The sequence below is a fragment of the Anarrhichthys ocellatus genome, unplaced genomic scaffold (genome assembly GCF_004355925.1).
Source record: "Anarrhichthys ocellatus isolate YVR2014 unplaced genomic scaffold, GSC_Weel_1.0 scaffold26, whole genome shotgun sequence".
In the NCBI taxonomy this organism is placed as follows: Eukaryota; Metazoa; Chordata; class Actinopteri; order Perciformes; family Anarhichadidae; genus Anarrhichthys; species Anarrhichthys ocellatus.
Window position 1 is genome coordinate 4,250,210 of NW_022280056.1, and position 18,626 is coordinate 4,268,835.

General features: G+C 39.4%; 2 protein-coding genes across 2 annotated transcripts; one reads left to right on the forward strand and one right to left on the reverse strand.

The window, feature by feature from the left end:
- Positions 1 to 785: 785 nt before the first annotated feature.
- cyth4a (cytohesin 4a) lies at positions 786 to 11,997 on the forward strand. The gene is made up of 13 exons (XM_031862255.1): positions 786 to 864; positions 1,498 to 1,580; positions 1,861 to 1,925; positions 3,279 to 3,345; positions 4,905 to 5,023; positions 6,310 to 6,390; positions 6,560 to 6,672; positions 7,769 to 7,917; positions 8,908 to 9,019; positions 9,117 to 9,193; positions 9,275 to 9,346; positions 9,566 to 9,714; positions 10,062 to 11,997. The coding sequence occupies exons 1-13, from the start codon at positions 825 to 827 to the stop codon at positions 10,138 to 10,140; spliced, it is 1,206 nt and encodes a 401-aa protein (XP_031718115.1). The 5' UTR covers positions 786 to 824; the 3' UTR covers positions 10,141 to 11,997.
- Positions 11,998 to 12,082: 85 nt separating this feature from the next.
- On the reverse strand, positions 12,083 to 18,534 carry LOC116391518 (protein FAM83F-like). The gene is made up of 3 exons (XM_031862182.1): positions 17,728 to 18,534; positions 14,022 to 14,803; positions 12,083 to 13,383 (listed from the first exon to the last, which is right to left on the reverse strand). Exons 1-3 carry the CDS (start codon positions 17,832 to 17,834, stop codon positions 13,334 to 13,336), a joined length of 939 nt encoding a protein of 312 aa, XP_031718042.1. The 5' UTR covers positions 17,835 to 18,534; the 3' UTR covers positions 12,083 to 13,333.
- Positions 18,535 to 18,626: the final 92 nt, after the last annotated feature.

The following is an 18,626-nucleotide window of genomic DNA, read 5'->3' on the forward strand; positions in this document are numbered from 1 at the left end:
GCCTTTTTCTTAAAGGTATAAAGCTACATGCTGAATGGCATCTTAGAGAAAGAACCTAAAGGCCTTCAGTGCTTGTTTTTCACACAAATACGGTATAAAAATGTAATAATACAGCATGATTTGTACCTTATACCAACTGTCTATGAGTTGTTAAGAGGTGTGAAGCCCCACTAGATGGGGCCTGATATTTAGAAATGAAAGAGGCTTTGCTCAAGTTGTTTCCTTCCTGCTGAAGTAGGCATGTTTGATGACACCACGTCTTAAAAAACAAATGACATGGTTATTTGGCCTCTATACCTTACAGAACAAGGTACATTTTATCAGTGCAGATGTACTGTGTCATCAAGTCACCATATTACCAGACACTGTCTTAAAACAGCGTTTATGGAGAATATATTGCAAACCCAATTTCAGTTAAAAAATAAACATTTGGCTCCTATGTGCCTCCCATTCGTGTATATTTCTTATATTTTGTCCTTTTCTTTTGTAAGGCACTTAAAGATGTGTGTACTGATAGTAGTACAGTATTAGCTATTTGTTTTGTAGAGCTATTTGTAATAATAGATGTAATAGATGTGTAATAATGGTTGTATCGGTGTTGCGTAGTTGTAGAGAAAGAATGACATCTGTGTTTCTCAATGAAACACACAAAAAGACTCAATGTCAACATTTTGTGGTGCACGTCACCAGATATGTAGTAAGAGACTGTTGAGTGAACTCGGAGTCTCTTCGGTGTCACAGAATGGCAGCGCCGGCCCTTTTTTTCACTCTGACATTCAGTTTGTTTCCTGTACAGCTTTCAGTCGCTCTCCACCATCAACAACATGGCTATACGCAGAAAAGACAGCTTCCTCTGGGGGAAAGGTACGCTATTGTTATTCTTTTATTCTCTTTTAATCAATAATTTATATTAATATGGAAAGCTGCTTCTCAAAAACAAATAGCAGGGTTGTTGTGAGATTATTTAAAGTATTAGTCAAATTATTTGTGTGGTGTAGTCATTAGGAATGACTAAAAAGGCTGCTGATTTACATTTTGTGGGTTTTGCTTTTATGTGGAAATGTTTTTTTTCAAAAACTACACATATTTGATGGTTTTGTTGTTCAACTTTTGTATCATTTTAGACCTGTGATGCACAATAATTGAAACTTAACATGCTATTATAATGCTTCAAATCCTCCTCCTGTACAAAGTCATCCATGAATTAAGATGAATTGCACATTAATAGCAACACTCAAAATCAACCTGACTCAATGAAAAAAAGGGAAGAGAAGCAGCTATTTTCAGCCCCTCTTCCTTCTCTCATTCATTGACCACTTCTCTAACTGGTGGAGGATGAAGTTGTGATGCCTGCTGGTCTGTGACAGCGGGCGTAGGTGTGAGGGAGGATGTCAATACAATCCACAGTGCTACAAGTCTACTGACTGTTTCACCAATTATATGCCATCACCAAGAAGTGTTCTTGTCTAAGTGCTGAAGCCTGTTGTCACCCCACAGTTCCACCGAAACTCCCCCCAGGAGAGAAGAGACAGGGGGACACCATCAAGATTCACAAGTTTGAGCTGCTGGATGACATTCAGGTACTTTAGTGAATATATATATATATATATATATATATCCCTCCAAGGTCTCACATTAAAAACCCTCATTATTCTTCACACCCACTCCTGGTTGCCTCAACAGAGCTTTTCACGGCACACAAAGGTGTTTCATTCACCATCTGTTAATTGAGGTATGAAGGTTATTATCTGTTGGCGGACCAATTGGCTCTGAGTAGTGTAACATTGGGTCTACAGGTGTCTGTGACGTAACGACAAACCTTGGTACCAAGCTAACATCTTTCTCAACTCCCTCTCTCAGAAGCTGAAGTTGGAGATCGATCACATCATGCCAGAAATCCACAGTCCGGAAATAAAGGAGCAGAAGTGAGTATGATTAATTTGTTAAAGCAGCTCCTCTATGAGTCAGTGACCGCAGCAGACCTCCGCACGTAATGCTCAGTTTGACAAAGTCATAAAAACAGCTTTATCGAGGTTTTTATTTGAGTCAGAAGTCAAATCGTTTCTAGTGTATGCCGCCTATCTGCAGTTCAATCTTTAAACCTGCTACTCAAACCTTTCACCCTGATGTTTTTAAACCTTTTTTTTCATGAAAATGCTTCACATTCAGCTGTGGCTCACAATCTTTTAAGTACCCACCGTCCAGATTAATTTAAGACCAAGCTGCCAATCCAACCATTTATCCATTACTTTTGCATCCCCAAGCGACTGCAGAAGTAACCCCTTGGGTACAATTAACCCCTGGGTGTTCATTGCTGATAGATTTGTGAAGGACAAAGTGTGGTGGCAGCTCTGAGTGTAACAAAACAGTTACTTGCACCACGACATAAATTGGAGAGGAAGTCTTGACATTTTGAGAATGTGTGCATGGGGCTGTCTAACTACATATTTCGACTTCCTGTTGCTATTGTCGCTGCTTTCAGAAGGTGCTAATGATCATGATATGTCGGCGGTATCACACTGCATTTCGCTATAACTGTGTTACTGGCATACTAAACACAGTTTCAGAGAACTGCTGCCCCCACCCTAAAAGCCTCAACTTAACAAATAATACTTAATAAAATACATGCTCACAAAACATGGAGAAAATGCTCTGAATGGTTTATTTGTTTTGTAATTTATTGAAGGACAGAAAATGAATTGATGAGCATCTTTATGGTTTGATCTTTGATCTTTATTAAAATACCAATTAGAGCCTACCTGGTTCAAACCTCTGAAATATGGGAATTTGTTGTTTTTCGTTATTTCATAGCATTGCCGATTGAATAAATCGTGTTTTGAACTGTTGGCCAGGGAAGATAATTACTCTGATGACGTCGTTTTGAGCCTCAGTAACTTGGTGAAGGTTTTTTGTTTCACTTTTCTTTATTATTACATGTCATGCATATAAATATACCCAACCTGTAGTAAGTTAATTGTGCAAATTTCCCTGCTCTGACTTGTGCATCACATTAATGCAGAATTATCTTGATTCAGAAAAAAGTGTGCACATTTAGAAATATAATTTAAAAAGTCAAAACATATGTGAAGAATGCCAATTATACACCAGACAAAGCTAAATAAACAGAAAATATGATTTACATACAATTAAATAGTCCAATTTGTCTTTGTCTACGTCTTTTTGATAAAAACAATGAAACAAGCTTATTTTTAGCATTATTTGAACATTTATTTGTCATTTAATTTGCTGTTACAGTATATTTTGGTCTTTTGTTGCAGTAAAAATGATGTGAAGAACAGAAGATTCTTATGTGGGAAAAAGAAATTCAACATGGACCCCAAAAAGGTGAGTTTATATTGTATTTTGGTATAAAAAGAGGAACTATTGGTTATAGATCCAGTTTATTTCTTGCTCTGAAGGTAGATATTTAACAGAAACCTGTACACAGAGTACACAGTAGTTTCCGAGAGATATCTCTAAGAGTGTAACATCATCATCATAACTTTATTCACCACTTTAAGTTGAATCAGTAAAGGTACAGTAAAGGTACAGTAAAGGTACAGTAAAGTCACAGTAGGTGAAATCCTACTTTCACTTCTTCAGCTCCTCTGATACTGAAGGTCAACAGACAGATGACAGCGAATATAACTCCACACAGAGCGGATGTGGATTTAAGTGACGTGTGTGTGTGTGTGTGTGTGTGTGTGGGTGTGTGTGTGTGTGTGTGTGTGTGTGTGTGCGTGCGTGTGTGTGTGTGATGTGCGTGTGATGTGCAGGAAGGCAAACTGTGCACAGATGCAGACGATGACTGAATAGCGAGAAAAACCACATCCTGTTCCCTGAAGTGGCGCAGAAGCGCCACTTCACCACATCGACCTACGTCTTTCTCGTTGCTTCCTCTCTGGGTCCTCGGTTAAAAGCTGAGTCCCTCGGTCTGTGACTGCTCTGAGCTCAGGCCTGAGGACCTGTACGAGTGGGAGGATGAGAGGTTTTAGACTTCTTGGGGTTATAAGGGTCTTTTAAGTGTAATTGATTTGAAGAACTGCTCAGCAGGAGTGCACACTCAGTTGAGACGGTCATATTTTGAAGATATGGCTTTGAACAGCCTTTGAGATTAAGAGATAACAGCAGGCAATAGTTATTCAACCTCTGGTCATCTTTTTTCTCTGGTGATTTAAGATTGACTCAAATGGAGAAGAAAACCTTCTTTGCTTATCAACCTACAAAGTTATCAGCGCCGATAAGAATCAAAACTCAAGCTTTGGCTAACGTTTAACATGAAAGCTTGCAATGCAGTGGTACTTATTTCCTTAATCGAAAAACACGAACATGATCAGGCTGTTCTCATACAGCGTTTGTAACTTTACCTAAAAAATGTAATGTGCTGTAATTCTTAGATTGTCCCCCGAAATATATTCCTATTTAATCATGAAACAGGAAGTATAAATTTGCCAAACATCACACTGGGCGGATGGGAGAAGATGTGGGCTCAAACGTAAACCAGTCTGTCAACCAGGAAACAGCTGTGAAACAAGGAATCAACGTTGATTTATTTTTCAACATTTTATAAAATTAAACCTAACAAAGTAGTTTTGTTGCCTAAACCTAACTATGTTGATTCCTGTGAAGACGGAAGTGTATTTTGAAAAGACATATGCATGTAACGAGCGGAAATTGACACGCGTTTCTTGACTTTTGCAGGAAAACACAAGAAAGATAGTCTTAGTCACCCACGTATATGGGTTCTGTGGACCTCAGGAAGATTAGCAGCCGCTAAGGCATCAGCCAATGGATCCAGTTAATAAACAAATAAACAAATATACAAACCTTTGTATGAGGTTTGTAGACAGGAAGCATGTAAAATGCTTTTCACACAAACCTTCCCACCCTTTGCTTTTATTCAGGGTGTCCATTACCTGGTTGAAAATTACCTGCTGGAATGGCGAGCAGAGTCGGTGGCCGAGTTTCTTTATAAAGAGGACGGACTAAACAAGACCGCCATCGGCAACTTCTTGGGAGAAAGGTACAGTATACGCACACAAGTGATACCATGGAAATATTCTCTGATGCCAACACTTCTACCATGGTTAAAGAGATGGGATGATGTCATCATAGAGAGACGGGACCAATCAGAAGCATTCCTTTAGATCACTAAACACACAAAACAGTGGTGGAAGAACAACTCAGATCCTTTACTTTGAGCCAAAGTACCAGTGCAATGATGTAGAAATACTCAATTACAAATGAAAGTCCTGCATTCAAAATCCTATTACGTATGTGTACAAAAGTACCACAAGCCAAATGTATCTGAAGTAAAAGTACTCGTTCTTCAGTAACATGTCTCCTGTGACTGATACATCATTATATGTGACATTATGAGATTGTTAATACTGATGCATCAGAGCAGTATTTTACTGTTGCAGCTCAAGGGGAAGCTAGTTTTAACTACTTTACATACAGTTAGTCCAGTGGTTCCCAACATAGTGGTCGCACCCCTTCAAAGGGTCTCGAGATGATTAATGGGAGAGAAACAACCTGAAAAGAAATGCCAATGGAAAGTCAATAAGGATCCTTTTAGGTTGTGGAAACACAAATTAAAGACATCCACGTGAATATGCAATGATCAGAGCTAGTGAGGTAGAATTAACACTCACGGGAGGCTGCGGGGGGTCAAAACAAACAGGATTTTCAACCATGAGACCAGTGTTCATGGCCCAAATTTTGTTCAGGTTTTGTGACGTTACATTCTCCTAACCTTACTAAATGGTTTTCTTGCCTGAACCTTACGTTCTTTTTGTTGCCTAACCTGACGTCTGTTTTGTTCTACAAACCTAACATTAAAAAGTCATTTCATGAGTCATTTCACTATGAGATCATGTTCAGGGGGAGAAAAGGGAAAAAAAGGTCTATTACAACAGTCCGTGTTTTTTTTATACCAGATGATTTGATCCCCTTTGTGTCTCACACAGTCATTTAGATGAAACAATCAGACAGACAGAATACAGATGCTGGAAAGAAAAGGCACATGGCAGCTGTGCCGGTAAATGTAGAGTGGCTGATGATGAGAGAAGTGGGAACAGGTGTGTAGTCAGGTGATGAGGAAAGGAGGGAAAGTCTGAGGGCATCTCAAAATTGTAAGTAGATTACTAACCGTCTTCATCGTAGAACAGAGGTGCAAGACACGGAAATGTGACGACTTGAAATTTTGCCCACTTTTCACACCTGTGCACACCTGGTCACTTACTGTAGAAAGTGACCTCGGACTTCTAGGCTTTTGGTTGATTGTTTTTATTATTTTCTTTCTCTCAGGGAGGAAATGCATCTGCAGACACTGAAAGCGTTTGTGGGCCTGCATGAATTCTCAGACCTGAATCTGGTGCAAGCGCTGAGGTTTGTGTTGCTTTAAAAGTCAGCGTGAGACGTTGCAGCAGTATTTTTTTTATCTTTAGTCTTGTTTCTCTGATGATGTAGAAATCCTCCTCCTTCTACCCAGCATATGTTTTACATTGTGTGTGTGTGTGTGTGTGCGTGTGCGTGTGACACCTCTGCTGTCTTGCAGGCAGTTTCTGTGGAGCTTTCGTCTCCCGGGAGAAGCGCAGAAGATTGACAGGATGATGGAGGCGTTTGCAACTCGCTACTGCGACTGTAACCCGGGGGTCTTCCAATCCACAGGTACAAACAACAAAGACGTGGGGTCTCGCCTGATTCACTGTCTCCGACAAGCCAATTAAAAAGTTTTGTTACAGTTTTATTAATTTCATAGATAGACAAGTGATCTGCTGTTCAGATGAATAGTTTTCTTCTCTCCTCTTAAAATGAGTGAAGTCACAATAACATCTCATCTCTCGCTCACTGATTAGAGTAGTTTGTTCAGTATAGGTGTTCCTGCTCTGGACACATTCACGGACGATTCTTTTTAATAGATGCAATTTATACAGCTGAGGTAGTACAACGTGTTTTAGGGCCATTGTAGGTAAAAAGAAAATGCATTATGGAGCTGTGGGAGAGGCAAAAAACGAAAATTCTCAAAGATTAAAATCACAAAAAACAAATTGATTTATTACCTCAGTAAACATTGTAAACATGAGTTTATGGTTTCAAGTCTTCTTCAATACAGCATGATGTTCATTTTGTAAACTATGGTCCATTTACAGTCAAACAGACCATAAAGCAGGGGATGCTTTTGGGCGGGGCTACTGTGATTGACAGGTCTCTACCAGCACTGTATACAGCATCTCTACGTCACTCCTCCTCAGTCCAATGGTCACTTACGTTCACTGGTTGCAAAAAAACAAGATGGCGACAGCCAAAACGCTGAACTCAAGACTTCAAAATGGCATTCCACAAACCAATAGGCGACGTCACGACTACTATGTCCACTTCTTAAATACAGTCTATGGTTTAGACGGTACACGTCAGAGGGAACCGGATCAGAAACCGCAATCTGTAGAATGTGTCTGATACCCAAATAAATGACGATAAAGTACAATGCATACCGACGTCAGCATTATGCTCATAAGATGACACAGAAAGCACATGAAAGAAAAAACGTAAATGTATCTTTCAGGACCTTTGCTTCGCTCAGACGCCGTCCCTTACAACAAGAACAATTTTGCAAAGTGCAAATTCAGACGGCAGCTGGCGTTACCATGGTTGTTTTATTTAATTCATATGCTGCCATATTCAAATATTCAGTGATAACAAGGCACAGCTGAAGAATACTAACAGTGTTTCCTACATTCTGTATGTGTGTTTGTGTGCGCAACAGACACATGCTACATCCTGTCTTTTGCCATCATCATGCTCAACACGAGTCTCCACAACCCCAACGTCAAAGACAAACCCAGTCTGCAGCGATTTGTTTCCATGAACAGAGGAATCAACAATGGGAAGGATCTGCCCACCGAGCTGCTCACGGTCTGCTACCAATACCAGTGTCTTCATCATGTCCTATAATAATATCCTAATTAACTCATGTTTATCACTTAACTACATCAATCACTAAAATACTGCTCACATTTGCTAATTATCTCAAAACACAAAGTAAAGCTGAGGCTGCTGGGAAGGTCATTAGATTTGCAGGTATTTGGGCATAAACCAAAGTATTTTATTAACTAAGATTTTGATGGAGCTAGAGGAAAAGTTAGATCACCAAAGTTGTTACAGTTTATCCTGAGTTGAACATGAATGTGTGAACCAAATTTCATGGCAATCCAACAGTTGTTGTAACATTAAACTCAAAACCACAATTGTGAACCTCAAGGTGGCGCTAGAGGAAAAGTAAAGGGATCACCAAAGTCAGTAGGATTCATCCTCTGGGGACCACGAATGTTTGAACAAAATATCATGGAAATCCATCAGATAGTTGTTGAGATATTTCAGTCTGGACCAAAGTGGTGAAATATTTAAAAAATCGATTATTTAAAATTTATAAAACAAATGTAGTTTTGTGACAACAATGAATTGTCATCATTATTTAAAGGGAGAATTTAGTGAAGAGATCATCTGAATCATGACATTCATAAATCATATAGCCTCGGGTTTTTTTCTCAGTTATTTAGATTTGCTTCACTTGAGGCTTCGTAGTTTCATAGAAGAATATTATACGTCTAACTCTAACACCCAACACTAAACATTAACTCCTTCCTGAAATATGTCACTGTTTTCAGCAAAAAATATAACTTTTAAGGAGGTCTGGTTGCACAATGAGTTTAAGATATTATCTAAAAAAGAGAAAGACCTGATTGCTCAACTGAAATATTTGGGAATTTCCCTTCTGCTCTCTTTTTCTGGGTAAACTGACTTGAATCCTTCTTCCACTCCTGTCTTAATACATCTTAAAGAAAATCAGACTTAAAAAAACTCAATTATTCTACACTTGATGTTGATACTGACATTGTCTTCTAGAAACTGTACGCGAGCATCCGCAGCGAGCCGTTCAAAATCCCAGTGGACGATGGGAACGACCTCACGCTGACATTCTTTAATCCAGACAGAGAAGGCTGGCTCCTTAAAATGGGTGAGATGCTGATGATGTTCGTTCCATATGGAAACTAATCTGAGTTGTTTGGAGGCTTTGAGAGGAGATTACAACACAGTGTTTGTCTCTGTTGAAGGTGGTCGAGTTAAAACCTGGAAGAGGAGGTGGTTCATTTTGACAGACAGCTGCTTGTACTACTTTGAATACACCACAGTAAGAATCTGTCTTTCTGCTTTACGTCATTATGTGAATGTTAAACGTCCTGTCTTTAATATCCTCCTCCTCCTCCTGCAGGATAAAGACCCGATTGGGATTATTCCTCTGGAGAACCTGTGTGTCAGGAAGCTGCAAGACACAAGCAAACTGGTAGAGTATCTTTTACTTTTGGTATCACAGCGTATGAAGGAGTGTTGAGCTCCCACACACATTATCTGCTGCCACACGCTAAATGAATCACACGGCAGCTGCTAAATGAATTTCCAACCCAAGTGCTCAAACAATGAGTCAGGAGACCAATAATATAAACAGAAACCATATGCACACAGTAACAGTGCCACATGTGTGTCTGCTCCTGTGTTTGAACAGTATTGTCTGGAGTTATATAACACCAAAGGACAAAAGATCAAGGCCTGCAAGACGGAGAACAAAGGCAGAGTGGTGCAGGGTAAACACCAGTCCTATAAGCTCAGTGCAGCCAGCGCAGAAGAGCGGGACGCCTGGATCGAAGCGATCAGGTGAGAGCCGCGATGCTGTGGAGAACACGCGTGTTTTCTGTGAGTCGTGTTGGGCTTTAAGGTTAAAGATATTAAAACACACGATCACAAAAAAAAAGCAATAAAGACTATCGTGATGAAACCATCTGACCTCCGAACCTCTTCATATTTGTCATCTTAAATCTTATCTTGGATTCTGGGAAACTGTGACATTTTTGACTATCATCTGACAATTTATAGACTCAGCCATTAACTTAAAAAATAATCAACAGATTGATCAATAATCAAATTACTCACTAGGTCAAACATGAAGAACTACTGGTACTACTTCTGCTGATCTCATTTTAAATGTTAATCTTCTCTTTCAGGGCGAGTATCACCAAAGACCCGTTTTACGACCTGGTGTCTCTACGAAAGAGGAAAGTCATCAGCAACACTTCCTCGTAGTGTTTGGATCCTGGACGCCGTGCTTTTATGGATCGATCATCCTGTGATTTTATGACAAGAGACTGTTCAGGAAAAATTAAACCCAAACTGAATCGCAACAGCATTTTCACAGAAATGAACAAATTGGGAACCTGTTGAAGTGTAAAAATAGAAAAGGGAACTTTATGTGGCGCTGTAAAGTCTTCATATTACTTCTGCAAACTGCAGGCACCACTGCACTGCCTTCAGAGACCGACAGCCCTACTGACAAACATCTGCTGCAGCTCGAATCCGATTGGCTACTTCTGATGCCCCCCCACCAGAGTCACACGGTGATAGGAAGTTGGCTTGTTAGTGTCATGGATGAATTACTGAACAGGCCAACTTAAATCAAACTTCTGTATCAAGTGGCTGTCAACCTTTGCTGTAGGAAAGAAGTGCAAAACAACCGCAAAAAAACCCCCACAAAAAGATACAATATGACCACAAAGAGACGCAGAATGAATAAAATGAAACTCAAAACGACCACAAAGAGGCTTACAATGACTAAAACAAGACTCAAAACATCCATAGAGAGACTCAAAATGACCTCAAAGACAGAACACATCCACAAAAGGACCACAGAGTGACCCAAAACAAACACAAGGAGACAAAAAACGACTAAAGAACAAACACCAAACTGCTACAAAGGAAGAGTGGCCCCGTCATCTGTTGTGATTCTTTCAGTTCGGGGGTTTTACTCTCGGGGAGGAGGGTTGAGGGTCTTTTATGAGTCCAGGGGTCCACTGTCTCCTAATCTGTCCATTGCTGTAGGATATTTGGAGCCACAAACAGTAACGTTTTATTTTATATTACAATATTTCAATTAGTTTATTATACATTCATTCATTACACTGAATAAACAATGAACGTTTAATTAATCAGGGCTTTAAATTTGAGCCTCTACACATGTTTTGAATCATTTTTCTCATATGCCCCTGATGGTTCCAGGGTGGGTTAACCAGCAGCCGTCTACTTCTACACTTTTCTAATTTCCCTCAGTTATCACATCATTTAAATGTCATTTTCCTCTTTATGGATATCAGATCTTACCTTTAATACTAACACATTATTGTAAATACAGTAAAAAAAGCCTGGCGAGTATTAAAATTAACTTATGAATACATGTTACTTTGAAACTGTACAGTATATTTTTTTAGCGTGATCATATTTTACTGACTATGTATAATTTAGTAACTATATTAATGTACTACTTGTACATTAAACTTGTATATTGCCCGATTGTGTGTCTGTTTCTCCAGCAGATGGAGGTACATCATCACTTCTGCTCACGTTCACACATTAACTTTTACTTTGACACCCTGACTATCTTTATCTTGTTACTGCACCTGACGATAAGAATGAAGTGAAGCAGCTCAGAGATCCTGTGGTTATCTGATGAGCAACTCTTTTCCTGTGCACTTCCTGTCGTGTGTGTGCATCTGATAGAGAGCTGTGGTTTCAACCAAACAAACAAAAAAACATCTTCACTTTTCTTTTTGCTAAACACTTTTCCTCACCATGTGTTCGTCAAATATGGAAGGGTTTGATCGTTGATTATTTATATTACAATTATTTAATGTATTACAAGTCTGCAGTTGTTTAAATATGCAAATGAGGCATTCTCTTATGAACTATGTGCTAATTTGCATACATTTTTACAGAGGGAAAGTTGGATATCTCTGCATCACTCCATTAATCTGAAAATACTGTCAAAAATCTATTACACCATGTTTTTAGGAATATAAAGTTGTATAAATGGGTCTCTGAATGATGTGTGAACAAACCCCTCTGTGTTAACCTTCAGCACACAGAGGAATGAAAGCGTAAAGTTTGGTGTATGCAAGAGCTGCTGAAGTGGAGATTTCTGGATCAGAGTCTGAGAGAAAACATCCTTTAAAGAGATGTTTAGTTACATTACAGACATTTAGAAGACTACAGGTGAATAGGGTCAGAACATGAACTGATAGATATCACCATGAAACTTCACCAGTTGATTACTCACTTTAAGAATACGTTATTTGTATTACAAGTTTTCTGAAATGTTATGTTTAAATATGCAAATGAGGCATTATCTATTCATCTAGATATACATATATAGATATCTATATATATATCTATAGATGGTAGTTCCTCATCAACACCCGTCAACCCCGATCACACATATAGAGCAGATGAGAATACACATTTGAATGACTTTAAAAAGACTTAATACATCATGTTCTGTAAATCATTCTCAAGGAGTTGTTGTTAAATTAGGTCGAGTAATAAAACAATGTTGAATAATTATTCATCCTGAAATTAACAATAAACCACGAACGGGACTTCGTCTTCAGTCATAAAGTACTTTCATGCATATAAAGTACAGAGCTGATAATAATGTACCAGAATGTAACTTTGGTTTTTGACTAAATTCTGTTTCACATTGTACAAAATCACTGACATTTTTTGAGAAGATATTTTGGCTTGCCTCAAATTCCACACATTCGTTATCTCAGACTTTTGCTTGACATTCAATCACACAAACCAGTTTTTACAGTTTATTTTCATGTCTTTTATGCAATTTCTGCTTCAAAAGTAGGATTCTTTGCATCTCAAGTGGCTCTGAAGGATTCACATTTTAACCTCGGTCTGTTTTCTCCTGAATAAAGCCAAAGTGTAAACACACAAAGTCCTCACACGGCAGGACTGTGTCATCCACACAGCCCAGCCTACATTATTCACAGCCTGTACAACACTTATTCTGTTACCGAGGGTCGTCTGTAAGGCGACACTCGGGGACAAACAGCACGACTCGTCACTTCTCCTGTCTCTATAGCAACCAGGTGTGACGTAGTTCACCCACGCTACCTGGGTGACGCAGCCTGTGTGGTGTTCAGGGTCCAGCACGAAATATAAAAACACTGAACTGTATTAATTTAATACAAAAAAAACAATAAAACATAAAAAAAACAACTTAGATGGAATTTCCCTCCATCAGCACTTTGGCTTCAGCGTTGCGATTCTCCGGAGTTTTTGTCCGCACATGACTAGTTAAACTACCACATCTCCTCGGTGGTCACTCCCATCAGGACTTCCACCTGAAGTGTAGCAGGACAGTGAAGTCACCTGGTTTCAGTGATGGATTGTGGGACTCGTGAGATCTTTACGACAGACTGTCCTCTAGTTTCTGATCTCATGACTGGATGCAATTCTTCTTTTGATGCCGCTGGCGGCCTTTAGATCCTGTTAGGAACAAAAACAAAGGACGGATCAATAAGGAAATGGCTTTTAAAAGATATCAAAAGAGTCATCAGTCACTTGTTTTTGGTGTTGGCATCTTAGACGATGGAGCCGATCTGTTATCGGATACTATTATTTTAAAAATAACAATTCAGTCCATTTATATCCATGATTTTATTCCTAAAAATTCCTTATTCCTTTTAATTAAAGTTAAAACAAACAATGTTTTAGTCAAGCCTAATGTTGCCTTCCACATAAAATAACGTCTCTTCCACACAGTGAGGCACTGGTATCGGATTGGTACTCGGTATCAGAAAGTGTAATTAACTCAAGTAGATTATTTGAGTGACTTATTATTTGACTTATTATTTGAATTAAGTGCTTAATATTTTCATTATGGGAAAATATTTTTTGACACGTTTTAGCTGCTCAAATGTAAATATTTCTCTGTTTTATAACACTTTACACTACATATTTTGGGATTTTGAAGACTTTGTAACATCCATTTTTCCCTGACATTTTATAGACCAAATAATGAATCAAGGAAATAATCTGAAGATCAATTGCTAATAAAAGTGATTATTAGCTGTTATTCGGACCATAAAACTAACAGTAAAACAATAGACTATGTGAGGACGTACCGTCTTCGGCTCCGGTGTTGATGGTCTGCAGAGACACACTTCTTTGGAGGAGCTTTGAGGGCTTCTTGGTTTTGGATTTCGCTAGACTTGGTACCTCAATGATCTCAAACGAGTCCTCCGCCTCATTTCCTGCAACGCCATTGGTCTCCGAGACCTTACAGGTGGGGGAGGGGCTCTGAGGAGTGACCACGCCTTCTACTAAAGTCTCTGTGGCTCCTCTAGATTTCAAGAAGTGCCTAAAAGAACTGCGTTGTTTCTTCGCTCCGAAGAGCGGGTTCTTCTTAGAGCCCCCCTTTCCATCAACATCCTCATCCTCTGCAGGCGGACCAGGACTCTGTGGGGGGACCTGGTCCACCTTGTCCCTGCTGGCATGAAGGATGTTGTTCTGCAGTCCGTTCCTCGCGTTCAGCCCGCCGACCAGCGAGTCGCTCGGGGTCGACAGGTCTTGCAGGGAACCTGTGAGGCCCATACTGTTCCCGAAAACTAAAGAGTACTTAGGATTGTGGTATTTATGTGCAGGTACCTTCAGGTCCACCTGTCTGGAGTCCCCGACAGATACCTGAAAGCGAGACGTGGTGACGGGCAGAGGCTGGATTTTCTCCACCTTCGTCTTCCTGATGGGCGTAGCGATTGGCGGCTTGGTGATGTTGAACTCGCTGTAGAGGTCCACCTCATCGGACACAGCGTACAACTCCCTGAAGTCATTGTCGAAGGAGTCCACGATCTGTCCCGACATCACGGTGATCGTGTTCCTGTCCATCCGAGAGGAGCTCCAGGTGAAGCTGGAGAAGAGATGGTGTAAAAGTTAGAGAAAGAGTTCGACATTTTTGGGAACTATGCTTATTCACTTTCTTTCTAAATTAGATGAGAAGATTGACACATCTCAAATATGAGGCAACTCCCAGCCAGTTAGCTTAGCTTAGCATAAAGACTGGAAACAGGGGGAAACCGTTAGCCTGGCTTTGTCCAAAGGTAACAACTCCACCTACCAGCACCTCCAAAGCTCACTAATCATCATGTTATATCTCGTTAGTTTCACCTGGACAAGAAGCAAAGTGTAAAAATGACAAAAATGTCAATTTGTGCCGGACTGTTTCTTGACCAGGCAACAAGCAGAAACTCAACCTTTATTAAAAACTTGAATTGTTATATTTATTCTTCGGTTCTCAGATTAAACAAACAAGATGTGTAATCATTAGTGAGCTTTGGAGGTGCAGGCAGGTGGGTGTGGTTACCTTTACACAGAGCCAGGCAAGCTGTTTCTAAGCTAAGGTATCAATATTCTCATCCAACTCTCAGAAAGAAAGTGAATAAGCGAGTCAAATGAAGGATAAATGTGTTTTTAATGGTTTTATCTTTCGAATGCAGAACTGGTAAATGCACCAGAATTATTTTACAAACCATTTTAAACTGCTATATTTAATCCAGTGAGCAAAATAAACCCCAAACGGGAACAAACTCATGAGTTTGTTCCCGTTTGTAAAAGCTTTCACATTTTGGCCTAAAAGTCACAGAGAACCAAATTTCTTAACGTAAACATCGAGTCATAATGAGGTATCACGTGAATGAATTAATTATCATGACATGCTCATTTCACTCACAAATCAGTTGTTCCAGTTTTGATTTGAATGAATTAATGTCTTCATAAAGTTCACTAAAAAACTGCTTCATCACTGATGTGTTGACTAGAGCTGGCTCAGATAAGACTCATGACGAGTGGAAAGATGTGTCATCTGTACTCAAACACAGGCTTCTGTACACAAGAGCTTAACTCTTCATGTTGGACTATAACATTTTAATCAGCTGACTTTTGCATGGAGTCTGGGTTAGGTGTTCGTCAGAGTCAAGTGAGGAAGAGCTTTTCAGAGATTGTGTTATTGAATAGCAGCTCAGCATCATAAAGGTTCTTTATATATTCTTTATATATTCTACAAACTATTCTGTTATTAGCTCTCTATTTCAATTTTATGTGATTTTGTGTCAGCTTAAAAGATGATCTGAAAATAGACTAAACTTGTGTTGCTCTACAATCACAACACTCACAATCAGGGTTTGATCTTTATTGATCATTATGATCAAGTAATCTCTATCGACATCATCAAAGCTTCTGTATGAAACTGTCAAAGTCCAGAACACGAACAATACCAATATCGCAATATGAGATGTAACTCTCCGTATCTGACAGTCAAACAATCATTTCTCGTAGTACTCGGCCAGTGTTTCTGTCACTTCATGTTCTCAACAAAGTACATGAATGCCTTTCAGAGAAAAGAGTGTCCAAAAGTTTTCCTCATTATCGCCATATCTCACTGTTCTCTATGGCGGCTCTATTCACCTCACCTCCGAATGTAGCTGTCCGGACCAGCTATAAACAATGTGTAGCACAACACCTCCAACAAACTATTCTGTTTAGGGCATTCTGAGCATTAAATGCTGATTTTAAGGCTGTATTACAGTAAATATTAGGCAACCACGAAAATGTATTCTGTTTCATAATAACCTCACACAGGTTTTACACGTCGGCCTCGGTCAGTAATCACAACAGACAACGAGTTGATCCACAACAATAGATTAACCCGCAAGACCACCTGTAGATAAGAAGCGTGCTGCTAAAAGCATTCCAGTGATTCCACAAGTTAATATGCTTCAGAAAGTCTTTAAGGAGTCATTCGTGTGCTGCTCGGAGGGGTTTTTCTGTTGTGTTGCAGCTTTTAGAGACAGTTGTTTTTATATTAAAGCCTCCAAACATTTGGATCTGAGTGGAAAACAGTCATCATCGGTTTTAGAATCACATAAACAAAGGAACAAGTAATAAATTGAACGTGCAAAGTGGAAATAAATGTAATAAAATGGAGCAATGCACAATGTTTTGAACAATAGAGTGCTGCAGGGATTCTTCCATTTCATTTGGATTATTGCAGAAAATAAGCTCTGTGAACTTGGACAGCGACTGAGAAATTTCCAAACTACTACTTATCTATTCGACAATCTAAAGAGAAAGAACAAAACGTTGATGAACCGGATGAACCATGCTGACATCACCCGTTCGACAGATCTGGTTTATTCAGAAAAGTTTTCTAGAATCGTCCGTACGTGCAACTTAAGAACAAATCTGTTTAAAGTGCTCATGTTTCTACGCTTATTTATATTTTTCATATTTATTTGACCAGATTTAAAGATACCGAGTTTGAGCTTGTTAGTTTATGCGGGAATGTTTTGTCGTGAGGATTGTGGGTCTCTGATTGCTGATGCAGGAAGTGTATATGATGTAGATTGTATGTATTTGAGATATCTAAATAAAATCTTATAAAAAAGATTTTTTTTTTTTTTTTTGATTTAAACACCTACAGTTCAATAACAGCTGGGCCAACTAAGATCCTGTGATTTGTTTTATTGTTCTGAAATACTGTATATATTCTACTATATTCTACTTAGTTTAACCATCTCATTGGCTCTGTAAAAGTTCTTTATAAGCTTTCATATATATATTTACAATGTATTAAATAGAAAGATGTGTTTCTCGTCCCTTTTGACTACTAAACTTTTACCGACTCCTCACAAAAGATTTACCAGAAGTAAAGAAACACAATACATCCTTCACAAGATCTGGATAAACGGTGTAATATGTTCAGTTCTGGTGTTAAATCCCGACTGCACAGTCTCAGCTGTGAACGGCAGCAGAACGCTGCTGGATATTCAAGCTCACCTGTAAGACCCAAACATGACTTTCTCTCCGTCCACCAGCATGTACTTAGAGCACAGGGACCCGGGCAGCTTTCCAAACGACAGGGCCAGCCCCGAACCTCTCACCATCCGCACACGGAGATTCTGTAAAGAAACACCCGCTTGATTACACACGTCAGGTAGCTTAGCATCACACGGGTGAGCCTGAGTAAACTCACTCAGCCACAGCTATGAAACGTCCCCTGTTGCATCGTGCATGACTGATCCGAGGACGTGCCAAGTCAAACTGTGCCGTCACACCTTAGAACATAAAGACAACTTTCTAAAGCAATAATAGGGCAAAACTCAAATCCTCTAGCTACATATGTTTACTTAAAGGGAAGAGAAAAGAAACAGAAAGAAAAGGAGACATAAAGACCGAGTGGACACATTGGGAGGAGGCTTTTCCTCTGCCAGCATCGAGTTACAGCCGTTGGATTTGTTCTCAGAGTCTATGAATGTTCATTTGTAAGAAGTAAGAGTAACAGAGCCCAGCGCTCTGAAAAGGCCTTTCACTGCCTTATCAGCTGACACCACCATAACCAGGCAACCCAGCGCTCCAGTCAAACCAGACTGGAGCTACACAACTCAGATAAGGCCGGGTATCGTGTCCCTGTGGAGGTAGGGTGACAGCGTGGCTCAGTGAACTGCTGTTCGCTCTGAATCCTGATCAGCTCTTACTCTCATTTATCAGGTTCTGCAACACATTAAATATTAATTTATAAAAGTAAGATGATTAGTCTATTTTTAACCCGTATATACAGAAGTGGGGCGAAAGCATCAACATATCTGTTCATATTCCAGGTATTCCTCAAAACTCTTATGTCTGCTACCCACCATTTAAACGTTTTATTCATCTATTTGAATTTATTTATTTATTCA

Bases quoted from the DNA above. Each gene is read 5' to 3' on its own strand.
- LOC116391518 (XM_031862182.1), bottom strand. From the start codon at position 17,834: ATGGTGAGAGGTTCGGGGCTGGCCCTGTCGTTTGGAAAGCTGCCCGGG. The intron at 14,804-17,727 runs GTGAGCTTGAAT...TCTCTTCTCCAG, and splicing joins GTCATGTTTGGGTCTTACAG to CTTCACCTGGAGCTCCTCTC. The intron at 13,384-14,021 runs GTACGTCCTCAC...TGTTCCTAACAG, and splicing joins CAACACCGGAGCCGAAGACG to GATCTAAAGGCCGCCAGCGG.
- cyth4a (XM_031862255.1), top strand. From the start codon at position 825: ATGGCTATACGCAGAAAAGACAGCTTCCTCTGGGGGAAAG. The intron at 1,581-1,860 runs GTACTTTAGTGA...TCCCTCTCTCAG, and splicing joins AGCTGCTGGATGACATTCAG to AAGCTGAAGTTGGAGATCGA. The intron at 7,918-8,907 runs GTCTGCTACCAA...ATTGTCTTCTAG, and splicing joins TGCCCACCGAGCTGCTCACG to AAACTGTACGCGAGCATCCG.